This window comes from Silurus aristotelis, assembly GCF_946808225.1.
Source record: "Silurus aristotelis genome assembly, chromosome: 29".
NCBI classification, from domain to species: Eukaryota; Metazoa; Chordata; class Actinopteri; order Siluriformes; family Siluridae; genus Silurus; species Silurus aristotelis.
Window position 1 is genome coordinate 5,075,026 of NC_139602.1, and position 15,836 is coordinate 5,090,861.

The following is a 15,836-nucleotide window of genomic DNA, read 5'->3' on the forward strand; positions in this document are numbered from 1 at the left end:
TAGAATAGTGTATTTATATAGTAGTGTATTTATATAATAGTGTAACTATTGAATTGTGTATTTATATAGTAGTGTATTTATATAATAGTGTATTTATATAGTAGTGTATTTATATAATAGTGTATTTATATAATAGTGTATTTATATAGAGGTGTATTTATATAATAGTGTATTTATATAATAGTGTATTTATATAGTAGTGTATTTATATAATAGTGTATTTATATCGTAGTGTATTTATATAATAGTGTATTTGCATAGTGGTGTATTTATATAATAGTGTATTTATATAATAGTGTATTTATATAATAGTGTATTTGCATAGTGGTGTATTTATATAATAGTGTATTTATATAGTAGTGTATTTATATAATAGTGTATTTATATAGTAGTGTATTTATATAATAGTGTATTTATATAGTAGTGTATTTATATAATAGTGTATTTATATAGTAGTGTATTTATATAATAGTGTATTTATATAGTAGTGTATTTATATAGTAGTGTAACTATAGAATAGTGTATTTATATAGTAGTGTATTTATATAGTAGTGTATTTATATAGTAGTGAATTTATATAATAGTGTATTTATATAATAGTGTATTTATATAGTAGTGAATTTATATAATAGTGTATTTATATAGTAGTGTATTTATATAATAGTGTAACTATAGAATAGTGTATTTATATAGTAGTGTATTTATATAGTAGTGTAACTATTGAATTGTGTATTTATATAGTAGTGTATTTATATAATAGTGTATTTATATAGTAGTGTATTTATATAATAGTGTATTTATATAATAGTGTATTTATATAGTAGTGTATTTATATAATAGTGTATTTATATAGTAGTGTATTTATATAATTGTGTAACTGTAAAGTAGTGTATTTATATAATAGTGTATTTTTATAGTAGTGTATTTATATAGTAGTGTATTTATATAATAGTGTATTTATATAATAGTGTATTTATATAATAGTGTATTTATATCGTAGTGTATTTATATAATAGTGTATTTATATAGTAGTGTATTTATATATTAGTGTATTTATATAGTAGTGTATTTATAAAATAGTGTATTTATATAGTAGTGTATTTATATAATAGTGTATTTATATCGTAGTGTATTTATATAATAGTGTATTTATATCGTAGTGTATTTATATAATAGTGTATTTGCATAGTGGTGTATTTATATAATAGTGTATTTATATAGTAGTGTATTTATATAGTAGTGTATTTATATAATAGTGTATTTATATCGTAGTGTATTTATATAATAGTGTATTTATATAGTAGTGTATTTATATTGTAGTGTAATAATATAATAGTGTATTTGCATAGTAGTGTATTTATATAATAGTGTATTTATATAATAGTGTATTTATATAGTAGTGTATTTATATAGTAGTGTATTTATATAATAGTGTATTAATATAGTAGTGTATTTATATAGTAGTGTAAATATAGAATAGTGTATTTATATAGTAGTGTATTTATATAATAGTGTATTTATTTAGTAGTGTATTTATATAATAGTGTATTTATGTAGTAGTGAATTTATATAATAGTGTATTTATATAGTAGTGAATTTATATAATAGTGTATTTATATAATAGTGTATTTACATAGTAGTGTATTTATATAATAGTGTATTTGCATAGTAGTGTATTTATATAATAGTGTATTTATATAATAGTGTATTTATATAGTAGTGTATTTATATAGTAGTGTATTTATATAATAGTGTATTTATATAGTAGTGTATTTATATAATAGTGTATTTATGTAGTAGTGAATTTATATTATAGTGTATTTATATAGTAGTGAATTTATATAATAGTGTATTTATATAATAGTGTATTTATATAGTAGTGTATTTATATAATAGTGTATTTGCATAGTAGTGTATTTATATAATAGTGTATTTATATAATAGTGTATTTATATAGAAGTGTATTTATATAGTAGTGTATTTATATAATAGTGTATTTATATAGTAGTGTATTTATATAATAGTGTATTTATATAGTAGTGTATTTATATAATAGTGTAACTATAGAATAGTGTATTTATATAATAGTGTATTTATATAATAGTGTAACTATAGAATAGTGTATTTATATAGTAGTGTATTTATATAATAGTGTAACTATAGAATAGTGTATTTATATAGTAGTGTATTTATATAGTAGTGTATTTATATAATAGTGTAACTATACAATAGTGTATTTATATAGTAGTGTATTTATATAATAGTGTAACTATTGAATTGTGTATTTATATAGTAGTGTATTTATATAATAGTGTATTTATATAATAGTGTAACTATAGAATAGTGTATTTATATAATAGTGTAACTATTGAATAGTGTATTTATATAGTAGTGTATTCATATAATAGTGTATTTATATAGTAGTGTATTTACATAATAGTGTATTTATATAATAGTGTAACTATAGAATAGTGTATTTATATAGTAGTGTATTTATATAATAGTGTAACTATAGAATAGTGTATTTATATAGTAGTGTATTTATATAATAGTGTAACTATAGAATAGTGTATTTATATAGTAGTGTATTTATATAATAGTGTAACTATAGAATAGTGTATTTAATACTTCCGGTGACGTAGCTTCCTGTGTTTGACTTGTTTGCCGCGAGTTCCGTGTTTGTATTTGTTTGTTTGTGTTTTTTTCTTTTATTAATCCTAAATTGTTTTTGTCTTCCTGACTTGTGCCTGTAGTCAGTTAAACTCGACTACCACTATATTCATTGTCTCTCACTTTATCATATTTGTGTACATTAAATCTGTTCGTGATTATGAGCACTATGCCGGCTGTGTGTCTGACTTTGAGCACAGGCGATTTGCAAACGGTGGAGTCGGAGATGGAGGCTTTGGAGAAACAGATTCGTGAGCTGCATGTAAAGCATGCCCGGCTGCGAGAGCGGAAAGCGGCGCTGGAAACATCCTGGGCGGACGCGCACTCGTCCCAGGTAAATTCCCGGGTTGAACCTAAAGCTCCCAGCACATCAACTCCGCGCGTTTCTCTGCCCAGACCCAGCACACCTACAACTCCGGCAAAGGTGCAACACGGACCCTGGATGCGGCAGCGGTGGAAGAGACAAGCCAAGCCCCGGTCGAAGACGTCTCCCCCGCCACCACTACGGGCCTTAGAGATCTCGACCGAGAACCGCTTCGCCCCTCTCCGCGAGACGGAACGCGACACTGTGATTCTCGGAGATTCCATCGTCCGGCATGTCCGCGCTACCGGAGACAAAGGTAAGGTGCACACTCGCTGTTTTCCTGGTGCTCGTGTTCTCGATGTCGCTGCGCAGGTACCCGCGATCCCTAAGGAGAACTTCAGAGCGGTTGTTCTTCATGCCGGAACGAACGACACCAGGCTGAGGCAAAGATCTTAAAGAGGGACTTCAGGATCCTGGTGGAGACGGTACGCAGCACATCGCCCACAACGAGGATCATAGTGTCAGGACCTCTTCCCACTTACCAGCGAGGGGCTGAGAAGTTTAGTAGACTTTTAGCTCTAAATGAATGGTTACAGTCATGGTGTCGAGAACATAAACTTCTCTTTGTTAATAACTGGAACTGTTTCTGGGAGCGTCCTAGGTTCTTGCGCCCTGATGGCCTGCACCCCAGCAGAGTTGGAGCAGCAGTGCTATCAGATAAGCTCTCTAGGATACTTCACACCATCTGACTGGTAAGACATCAGGAAATCTTCAACTATAAGAACACGCATACTACAGACCAAATAGTTACAAGTTCACACACAGCCCAGTTTATAGAAACCGTATCTATTCCTCGTGTAGTAAAACCAAGAATTAAATACACAAGATCCAGAAATAATCTTATTGCAGTTAAAACTGAAAAATGCCAGATAAGCAAACACCAAAAAGTTCTAAAGTTTGGTCTTTTAAACATTAGATCACTTGCACCCAAAGCACTGATTGTAAATGAGATGATCACAGATAATAATCTCGATGCACTCTGTCTCACTGAGACCTGGATTAAACCAGGTGATTATATGGGTCTAAACGAATCTACACCGTCAGGATATGTTTATAAGCATGAGCCCCGTCAGACTGGTCATGGGGGGGGTGTAGGAACCATTTATAGTGCCTCTCTTAATGTTAGTCAGAGATTAGGATTCAGCTTTAAATCATTTGAAGTGCTCGTTCTTAAAATTATACTTTCAGACATACATAGAAAACTCTGGTCACCGTGTACAGACCCCCAGGGCCCTACGCTGATTTTCTTCAAGAGTTTGCTTGTTTTCTATCCGATCTCTTGATAAATTTTGATAAAGTGCTGCTTGTAGGAGATTTTAATATTCATGTAGATGATGTAAACGATGCTCTAGGATTATCATTTGTTGACTTATTAAACTCTTTTGGGGTTAAAGAAAACGTCACCAGACCAACCCACCGTTTTAACCACACACTAGACGTAATAATATCCCACGGAGCAGACGTCACTGATATCGATATTTTACCTCAGAGTGATGACATCACAGACCATTACCTTATACTGTACACACTACCGGTAGAGAAGATTAGGACTATTGTTCCAACCACTAAGGACAGATTCATAAATAACCTGCCTGATTTATCTCAATTTCACCCTAAACCCATAACTGATAATAATCTTGATGAAATAACTAACAACATAAACCTTATCCTCACTAGCACATTAGACACCCTTGCCCCCATCCGGTTAAAAAAGGTTAGAGAACAAGCACCTGCACCTTGGTATAATAGTCAAAAGGCATGCCCTCAAGAGAACAACATGTAATCTGGAGAGAAAATGGAGGAAAACTAAATTGGAGGTATTTAGAATTGCGTATAAAGACTGTATGCTCAGCTACAGACAGGCGCTAAAAGCTGCTAGAACTGAACACCTGAGCAAACTCATAGAAAATAACAAAAACAATCCCAGGTTCCTTTTCAGTACTGTAGCTAAACTAACTACAAATCAGGGCTCTGAAAATTGTGTTCCATCACAGTTTAGTAGTGATGACTTTATGAATTTCTTCACTGAAAAAATAGATAACATTAAAAAAACAATTGTGGCAGTTCAACCTCTGACACCATCTCCTGAGACAGTGTTACCTTCAACTCCACAACTCCACTGTTTTACATGTATAGCTGTATAATGTTATTGCCAAAGCTAAATCGACAACATGTCAGTTAGATCCAATTCCTACTAAATTACTGAAGGAAGTGTTATATACAACTGGTGAACCTCTTCTGAATATTATTAACTCTTCACTATCGTTAGGACATGTCCCTAAATCCCTAAAGCTAGCAGTTATTAAGCCCCTCATTAAAAAACCTAATCTAAATCCAAACACGCTATCGAATTACAGACCAATTTCAAATCTCCCATTTATGTCTAAGATTTTAGAAAAGATTGTCGCTGCCCAGTTACGTTCCTACCTGCAAGAGAACAATATCTTTGAAGAATTTCAGTCAGGTTTTAGGCCCCATCATAGCACAGAAACTGTTAAAACAGTTAAAATCACTAATGACCTGTTTTTAGATTCAGACCAAGGCTTCATCTCGTTGTTGGTTCTACTAGATCTTAGTGCTGCATTCGACACTATAGACCATGATCTCCTCCTAGATCGCTTACAAAATTACATCGGCATTCAGGGACAGGCATTAAGCTGGTTTAAATCCTACCTGTCCGATCGTTACCATTCCGTAGATTTAAATGGAGAGCTATCCAGGCTAATGCAAGTAAATTATGGCGAGCCGCAAGGTTCAGTTCTAGGACCACTGCTCTTCACAATATACATGCTTCCGTTAGGAAATATTATTAGAAGGCATGGAATTAGCTTCCATTGTTATGCTGATGATACTCAGCTATATATCTTGTTTATCAGGGACAAATTTACACCATTCACCTTAACTGTTGATTTGTGTAAAGCTGCTTTGAGACAATGTCTGTTGTGAAAAGCGCTATACAAATAAACTTGACTTGACTTGACTTGACTTGTATTTATATAGTAGTGTATTAATATAATAGTGTATTTATATAGTAGTGTATTTATATAGTAGTGTATTTATATAATAGTGTATTTATATAGTAGTGTATTTATATAGTAGTGTATTAATATAATAGTGTATTTATATAATAGTGTATTTATATAATAGTGTATTTATATAGTAGTGTATTTATATAGTAGTGTATTAATATAATAGTGTATTTATATAGTAGTGTATTTATATAATAGTGTATTTATATAGTAGTGTCAGCCAGCTGCTTGAGCATTTCCGCGGTCACGACGTCCGCTTCTAGTTCAGCGTCATCTTTCAGCCGGCAACACCGGCATGCCCGTCATCTTGTTTCTGTATAAATAGTCACCGGCTGCCTGCGCTCGCTGCCAGATTGTCTCGTTCGGCTCCGCGCTTTTGAGACCTTCCTGCCTTTATTTTTTCCCCGTGGAAAGTTTACTTTCATTTTCGGATCTCCCGGTTTTTCGGATTTTTGCCTGCCCTCGGTTTTCGGATCTTTGGATTCCCCTTTTGCTCCGTTCTCCGGCTCACTCCCTCTGTCTGCTTTTGGACTCGCTTCTGTTTTTGGACACGCCCCCTGCTTCGCTCTCCCGGTGCCACGAACCTTTTCATTAACCCAGTGAGCACCCATGAGTGCTGCAACTGTGTTTTTGTGCTGTTGTATTCGGACATTAAATATTTCCTGCCTGTGCAACCCTCCTCTCTCGATTCATATTGTCTGGAGCATCCTACCAGTCCCTTCCAAGCCCTTAGTCAAGATCTGCATCCGTTCCGGTGCTCAGGACTTTTCGCTGGCGGCCTTTGTGGACTCTGGGGCGGACGCGGAATTCATTACTGGAGACTCTTCAGGTCCGGGCCCTGGATGGGCACCCCTAGATAAGGCCACTTACTGTACTAAGCCCCTTCTGGTCACCGTCGGAGAGCGACACCGGGAGTGGCTCACCTTCTTAGTCATTTCTTCTCCTCACGCCCCGGTCATGCTCGGTTTCCCCTGGCTCCGCAAGCACAACCCCCGCCTAGACTGGTCCAGCGGTCGGGTTCTCGATTGGGGAACCTATTGCCAATCTCACTGCCTCACTCCGTCTTCCCCCAGGCCGGTCTCATGCTCTCCGGAGACTTCCCCCGACCTCAGTTCAGTTCCATCTGTCTATTATGACCTCGGTACAGTGTTTAGCAAGACTCGAGCCTCTTGCTTGCCCCCGCATCGGCCCTACGATTGCGCCATTGATCTCCTGCCGGGAACTATGCCACCCCGTGGCCGGCTTTACCATATTTCAGCACCCGAGCAGGCGGCCATGACCCAATACATTCAGGACTCGCTGGCTGCTGGCATTATCCGCCCGTCCTCCTCTCCGGCAGGCCCTGGGTTCTTCTTTGTGGAAAAGAAGGACAAGAGCCTCCGTCCCTACATTGACTATCGGGGCCTAAATGCCATAACTGTCAAGAACCGGTCCCCATTGCCCTTGATGTTTTCTGCGTTCGACTCTCTCCAGGGCTCAGTCATCTTCACCAAACTGGACCTCCGCAATGCCTACCACCTTGTCCGCATCCAGGAGGGGGATGAGTGGAAGACAGCATTCAATACCCCATCAGGGCATTATGACTACCTTGTTATGCCATTTGGCCTTACCAATGCGCCAGCTGTCTTCCAGGCGTTGGTGAATGACGTTCTTCGAGACATGCTTAACCACTACGTGTTTGTATACCTGGACGACATTCTCGTTTTCTCACGCTCTAGAGATGAACATGTCCAGCATGTGCGTTCGGTACTCGGGCGGCTCCTCCAGAATGGATTATACGTTAAGGCGGAGAAATGCGATTTCCATGTGTCCAGCACCACCTTCCTTGGATTTGTCCTTTCTGCCGATCACGTCCAGATGGACCAAGCCAGGATTCAGGCGGTAAAGGAATGGCCCCAACCCACCACCCGTAAGCAATTACAGAGGTTTTTGGGTTTTGTCAATTTCTATCGCTGGTTCATCAGGGGCTATAGCTCTGTCGCAGCCCCCCTTCACTCACTCACCTCCATACGTCAGGCTTTTAACTGGAACCCAGAGGCTGAACGGGCATTTACCAAACTGAAGAGTCTCTTCACCTCAGCCCCGTTCCTAGCCCTTCCGGATCCTACCCGTCAATTTGTGGTGGAGGTGAACGCCTCGGATCTGGGCATAGGGGCCGTTCTGTCCCAGAGAGGTGCCCGGGACCACCGCCTGCACCCCTGCGTGTTTTTTTCCCGCCGCCTCAGCCCAGAGCAGAACTACCCTGTTGGTGAGCGTGAGCTCTTGGCTGTTAAATTGGCCCTGGAGGAATGGTTTTACTGGCTGGAGGGGTCCGAAGTTTCGTTCCTCGTCTGGACCGATCATCGTAATTTGGAATATCTGCGGACTGCCAAGCGCCTGAATCCACATCAAGCACGTTGGGGATTGTTTTTTGGGCGATTTAACTTCTCCTTGTCCTACCGGCCAGGGTCGCTAAATGGAAAGCCTGACGCCTTGTCCCGTTTGCACTCCCCTGATGAGAAGGAACCACCACCCGACCCCATACTTCCCACCACTGTTACCGTCCGCACTCTCGGCCTGAAGATAGAGAAGAAGGTCCAGCGGGCCACCGTCGGTCAACCTGTCCCTGAGGGCTGCCCGCCACATAGGCTTTACGTGCCTTCACACCTTCGTTCTGAAGTCCTCCAGTGGTGCCACAGCTCCCCTTTCTTCTGTCGCCCAGGTGCTTCTCGTACCTTGGCCGTGCTCCTGAAGCGTTTTTGGTGGCCGTCTGTCCGCAGGGACGTTTGCGAATTCGTGGCTGCCTGTCCCACATGCAATCAACACAAGAACCCCAAGGGGTGTCCGATAGGCCTCCTACACCCACTCCCTGTACCCCGACGACCATGGGCACACATTGCTGTGGATTTTGTTACCGGCCTTCCCCCGTCCGCTGGTCATACGGCCATTCTCACGGTGGTCGACAGGTTCTCGAAGATGGGTCACTTCATTCCCCTGCCCAAGCTTCCCTCTGCGAAGGAAACTGCCCAGCTCCTGCTCCAACACGTTTTCCGCCTGCACGGTTTGCCTCGGGACATTGTGTCCGATCGGGGCCCCCAATTTTCTGCCCATTTTTGGAAGGAGTTCTGCCGCCTTCTGGGGATTTCCGTCAGCCTCTCCTCCGGGTTTCACCCTCAGTCCAATGGTCAGACCGAAAGGCTCAACCAGGAACTCGAGACCAGCCTCCGTATTCTCTGCGCCCAAGACCCCTCCACATGGTCGGAGAAGCTTCTCTGGGCTGAATATGCTCACAACACTCTTCCCTCCTCTGCCACAGGCCTCTCACCCTTTCAGGCTGTGTTCGGCTACCAACCCCCGCTGTTCTCTACACAGGAACCCGAGACCACCGTTTCCTCTGCCCTGGCCCAGTTCAAGCGTTGTCAGCGCGGGTGGAGGGTGGCCCGGGCAGCCCTCCTAAAGTCATCCCAGAGTTACAGGCGTTGGGCCAATCGCAAACTCCCTCTGTCTGCTTTTGGACTCGCTTCTGTTTTTGGACATGCCCCCTGCTTCGCTCTCCCGGTGCCACGGACCTTTTCATTAACCCAGTGAGTGCTGCAACTGTGTTTTTGTGCTGTTGTATTCGGACATTAAATATTTCCTGCCTGTGCAACCCTCCTCTCTCGATTCATATCGTCTGGAGCATCCTGCATTTTGGTCCTATCATCCACTCACCTAGCCCCGCACCCGAGTCCCTGACAAGTAGTGTAACTATAGAATAGTGTATTTATATAATAGTGTATTTATATAGTAGTGTATTTATATAGTAGTGTATTTATATAATAGTGTAACTATAGAATAGTGTATTTATATAGTAGTGTATTTATATAGTAGTGTATTTATATAATAGTGTATTTATATAGTAGTGTATTTATATAATAGTGTATTTATATAATAGTGTATTTATATAGTAGTGTATTTATATAATAGTGTATTTATATAATAGTGTATTTATATAATAGTGTATTTAAATAATAGTGTGTGTATATATATATATATATATATATATATATATATATATATATATATATATATATATATATATATATATATATATATATAGATAGTAGTGTATCTATATAATAGTGTAACTATAGAATATTGTATTTATATAATAGTGTATTTATATAGTAGTGTATTTATAGAATAGTGTAACTATAGAATAGTGTATTTATATAGTAGTGTATTTATATAATAGTGTATTTATATAGTAGTTTATTTATATTATAGTGTATTTATATAATAGTGTAACTATAGAATAGTGTATTTATATAGTAGTGTATTTATGTAATAGTGTAACTATAGAATAGTGTGGTTATATAGGAGTGTATTTATATAGTAGTGTATTTATATAATAGTGTATTTATATAATAGTGTATTTATATAGTAGTGTATTTATATAATAGTGTATTTATATAATAGTGTATTTATATAGTAGTGTATTTATATAATAGTGTAACTATAGAATAGTGTATTTATATAGTAGTGTATTTATATAGTAGTGTATTTATATAATATTTTTTTTATATAGTGGTGTATTTATATAGTAGTGTATTTATATAGTAGTGTATTTATATAGTAGTGTATTTATATAGTAGTGTATTTATATAATAGTGTATTTATATAGTAGTGTATTTATATAATAGTGTATTTATATAATAGTGTATTTATATAGTAGTGTATTTATATAATAGTGTATTTATATAATAGTGTATTTATATAGTAGTGTATTTATATAGTAGTGTATTTAAATAATAGTGTGTGTATATATATATATATATATATATATATATATATATATATATATATATATATATATATATATATATATATATATATATAGTAGTGTATCTATATAATAGTGTAACTATAGAATATTGTATTTATATAATAGTGTATTTATATAGTAGTGTATTTATATAATAGTGTAACTATAGAATAGTGTATTTATATAGTAGTGTATTTATATAATAGTGTATTTATATAATAGTGTATTTATATAGTAGTGTATTTATATTATAGTGTATTTATATAATAGTGTAACTATAGAATAGTGTATTTATATAGTAGTGTATTTATGTAATAGTGTAACTATAGAATAGTGTGGTTATATAGGAGTGTATTTATATAGTAGTGTATTTATATAATAGTGTATTTATATAATAGTGTATTTATATAGTAGTGTATTTATATAATAGTGTAACTATAGAATAGTGTGTTTATATAGGAGTATATTTATATAGTAGTGTATTTTTATAATAGTGTATTTATATAATAGTGTATTTATATAATAGTGTATTTATATAGTAGTGTATTTATATAATAGTGTATTTATATAATAGTGTATTTATATAATAGTGTATTTATATAGTAGTGTATTTATGTAATAGTGTATTTATATAATAGTGTATTTATATAGTAGTGTATTTATATAATAGTGTATTTATATAATAGTGTATTTATATAGTAGTGTATTTATATAATAGTGTAACTATAGAATAGTGTATTTATATAGTAGTGTATTTATATAGTAGTGTATTTATATAATAGTTTATTTATATAGTGGTGTTTTTATATAATAGTGTATTTATATAATAGTGTATTTATATAGTAGTGTATTTATATAATAGTGTATTTATATAGTAGTGTATTTATATAGTAGTGTATTAATATAATAGTGTATTTATATAGTGGTGTATTTATATAATAGTGTAACTATAGAATATTGTATTTATATAATAGTCTATTTATATAGTAGTGTATTTATATTATAGTGTATTTATATAATAGTGTAACTATAGAATAGTGTATTTATATAGTAGTGTATTTATATAATAGTGTAACTATAGAATAGTGTGTTTATATAGGAGTGTATTTATATAATAGTGTATTTATATAATAGTGTATTTATATAGTAGTGTATCTATATAGTAGTGTATTTATATAGTAGTGTATTTATATAATAGTTTATTTATATAGTGGTGTTTTTATATAATAGTGTATTTATATAATAGTGTATTTATATAGTAGTGTATTTATATAATAGTGTATTTATATAGTAGTGTATTTATATAGTAGTGTATTAATATAATAGTGTATTTATATAGTGGTGTATTTATATAATAGTGTAACTATAGAATATTGTATTTATATAATAGTCTATTTATATAGTAGTGTATTTATATTATAGTGTATTTATATAATAGTGTAACTATAGAATAGTGTATTTATATAGTAGTGTATTTATATAATAGTGTAACTATAGAATAGTGTGTTTATATAGGAGTGTATTTATATAATAGTGTATTTATATAATAGTGTATTTATATAGTAGTGTATTTATATAATAGTGTATTTATATAATAGTGTATTTATATAATAGTGTATTTATATAGTAGTGTATTTATATAATAGTGTATTTATATAATAGTGTAACTATAGAATAGTGTATTTATATAGTAGTGTATTTATATAATAGTGTAACTATAGAATAGTGTATTTATATAGTAGTGTATTTATATAATAGTGTATTTATATAATAGTGTAACTATAGAATAGTGTATTTATATAGTAGTGTATTTATATAATAGTGTAACTATAGAATAGTGTATTTATATAGTAGTGTATTTATATAATAGTTTATTTATATAGTGGTGTTTTTATATAATAGTTTATTTATATAGTGGTGTTTTTATATAATAGTGTATTTATATAATAGTGTATTTATATAGTAGTGTATTTATATAATAGTGTATTTTTATAGTAGTGTATTTATATAGTAGTGTATTAATATAATAGTGTATTTATATAGTAGTGTATTTATATAGTAGTGTATTAATATAATAGTGTATTTATATAGTAGTGTATTTATATAATAGTGTATTTATATAGTAGGGTATTTATATAGTAGTGTATTTATAAAATAGTCTATTTATATAGTAGTGTATTTATATAGTAGTGTATTAATATAAGTGTATTTATATAGAAGTGTATTTATATAGTAGTGTATTTATATAATAGTGTATTTATATAATAGTCTATTTATATAATAATGTATTTATATAGTAGTGTATTTATATAATAGTCTATTTATATAATAGTGTATTTATATAGTAGTGTATTTAAATAGTAGTGTATTTATATAATAGTTTATTTATATAATAGTGTATTTATATAGTAGTGTATTTATATAATAGTGTATTTATATAATAGTCTATATATATAATAATGTATTTATATAATAGTCTATTTATATAATAGTGTATTTATATAGTAGTGTATTTAAATAGTAGTGTATTTATATAATAGTTTATTTATATAATAGTGTATTTATATAGTAGTGTATTTATATAATAGTGTATTTATATAATAGTCTATATATATAATAATGTATTTATATAGTAGTGTATTTATATAATAGTCTATTTATATAATAGTGTATTTATATAGTAGTGTATTTATATAGTAGTGTATTTATATAATAGTCTATTTATATAATAGTGTATTTATATAATAGTGTATTTATATATTAGTGTATTTATATAGTAGTGTATTTATATAATAGTGTATTTATATAATAGTGTATTTATATAATAATGTATTTATATTGTAGTGTATTTATATAATAGTGTATTTATATAGTAGTGTATTTATATAGTAGTGTATTTATATAATAGTGTATTTATATAGTAGTGTATTAATATAATAGTGTATTTATATAATAGTGTATTTATATAGTAGTGTATTTATATAGTAGTGTATTTATATAATAGTGTATTTATATAGTAGTGTATTAATATAATAGTGTATTTATATAATAATGTATTTATATAGTAGTGTATTTATATAATAGTCTATTTATATAATAGTGTATTTATATAGTAGTGTATTTATATAATAGTGTATTTATATAATAGTGTATTTATATAGTAGTGTATTTATATAGTAGTGTATTAATATAATTGTGTATTTATATAGTAGTGTATTTATATAATAGTGTATTTATATAGTAGTGTATTAATATAATAGTGTATTTATATAGTAGTGTATTTATATAATAGTGTATTTATATAATAGTGTATTTATATAGTAGTGTATTTATATAGTAGTGTATTAATATAATTGTGTATTTATATAGTAGTGTATTTATATAATAGTGTATTTATATAGTAGTGTATTTATATAATTGTGTATTTATATAGTAGTTTATTAATATAGTAGTGTATTTATATAGTAGTGTATTTATATAGTAGTGTATTAATATAATAGTGTATTTATATAGTAGTGTATTAATATAATAGTGTAACTATAGAATATTGTATTTATATAGTAGTGTATTTATATAATAGTGTATTTATATAATAGTGTATTTATATAATAGTGTATTTATATAGTAGTGTATTTATATAATAGTGTATTTATATAATAGTGTGTATATATATATATATATATATATATATATATATATATATATATATATATATATAGTAGTGTATCTATATAATAGTGTAACTATAGAATATTGTATTTATATAATAGTCTATTTATATAGTAGTGTATTTATATTATAGTGTATTTATATAATAGTGTAACTATAGAATAGTGTATTTATATAGTAGTGTATTTATATAATAGTGTAACTATAGAATAGTGTGTTTATATAGGAGTGTATTTATATAATAGTGTATTTATATAATAGTGTATTTATATAGTAGTGTATTTATATAATAGTGTATTTATATAATAGTCTATTTATATAATAGTGTATTTATATAGTAGTGTATTTATATAATAGTGTATTTATATAATAGTGTAACTATAGAATAGTGTATTTATATAGTAGTGTATTTATATAATAGTGTAACTATAGAATAGTGTATTTATATAGTAGTGTATTTATATAATAGTGTAACTATAGAATAGTGTGTTTATATAAGAGTGTATTTATATAGTAGTGTATTTTTATAATAGTGTATTTATATAATAGTGTATTTATATAATAGTGTATTTATATAGTAGTGTATTTATATAATAGTGTATTTATATAATAGTGTATTTATATAATAGTGTATTTATGTAATAGTGTATTTATATAATAGTGTATTTATATAGTAGTGTATTTATATAATAGTGTATTTATATAATAGTGTATTTATATAGTAGTGTATTTATATAATAGTGTAACTATAGAATAGTGTATTTATATAGTAGTGTATTTATATAGTAGTGTATTTACAGTGAGGAAAATAAGTATTTGAACACCCTGCTATTTTGCAAGTTCTCCCACTTAGAAATCATGGAGGGGTCTGAAATTGTCATCGTAGGTGCATGTCCACTGTGAGAGACATAATCTAAAAAAAAAAATCCAGAAATCACAATATATGATTTTTAAACTATTTATTTGTATGATACAGCTGCAAATAAGTATTTGAACACCTGTCTATCAGCTAGAATTCTGACCCTCAAAGACCTGTTAGTCTGCCTTTAAAATGTCCACCTCCACTACATTTATTATTCTAAATTAGATGCACCTGTTTGAGGTCGTTAGCTGCATATAGACACCTGTCCACCCCATACAATCAGTAAGAATCCAACTACTAACATGGCCAAGACCAAAGAGCTCTCCAAAGACACTAGAGACAAAATTGTACACCTCCACAAGGCTGTTAAGGGGTACGGGGAAATTGCCAAGCAGCTTGGTGAAAAAAGGTCCACTGTTGGAGCAATCATTAGAAAATGGAAGAAGCTAAACATGACTG

The 15,836-nt window shown here is 31.4% G+C and overlaps 1 protein-coding gene across 1 annotated transcript in view; it reads left to right on the forward strand.

The window, feature by feature from the left end:
• The first annotated feature begins 2,742 nt into the window (after positions 1-2,742).
• LOC310722600 (uncharacterized protein) overlaps positions 2,743-15,836 on the forward strand; it is a 1,041,764-nt gene continuing 1,028,670 nt past the window's right edge. The window contains exon 1 of the mRNA XM_083535183.1: positions 2,743-3,834. Coding sequence (XP_083391309.1) covers positions 2,831-3,430 — 600 coding nt within the window. The 5' untranslated portion in view covers positions 2,743-2,830 and the 3' untranslated portion in view covers positions 3,431-3,834. The remainder of the gene's footprint in view (positions 3,835-15,836) is intronic.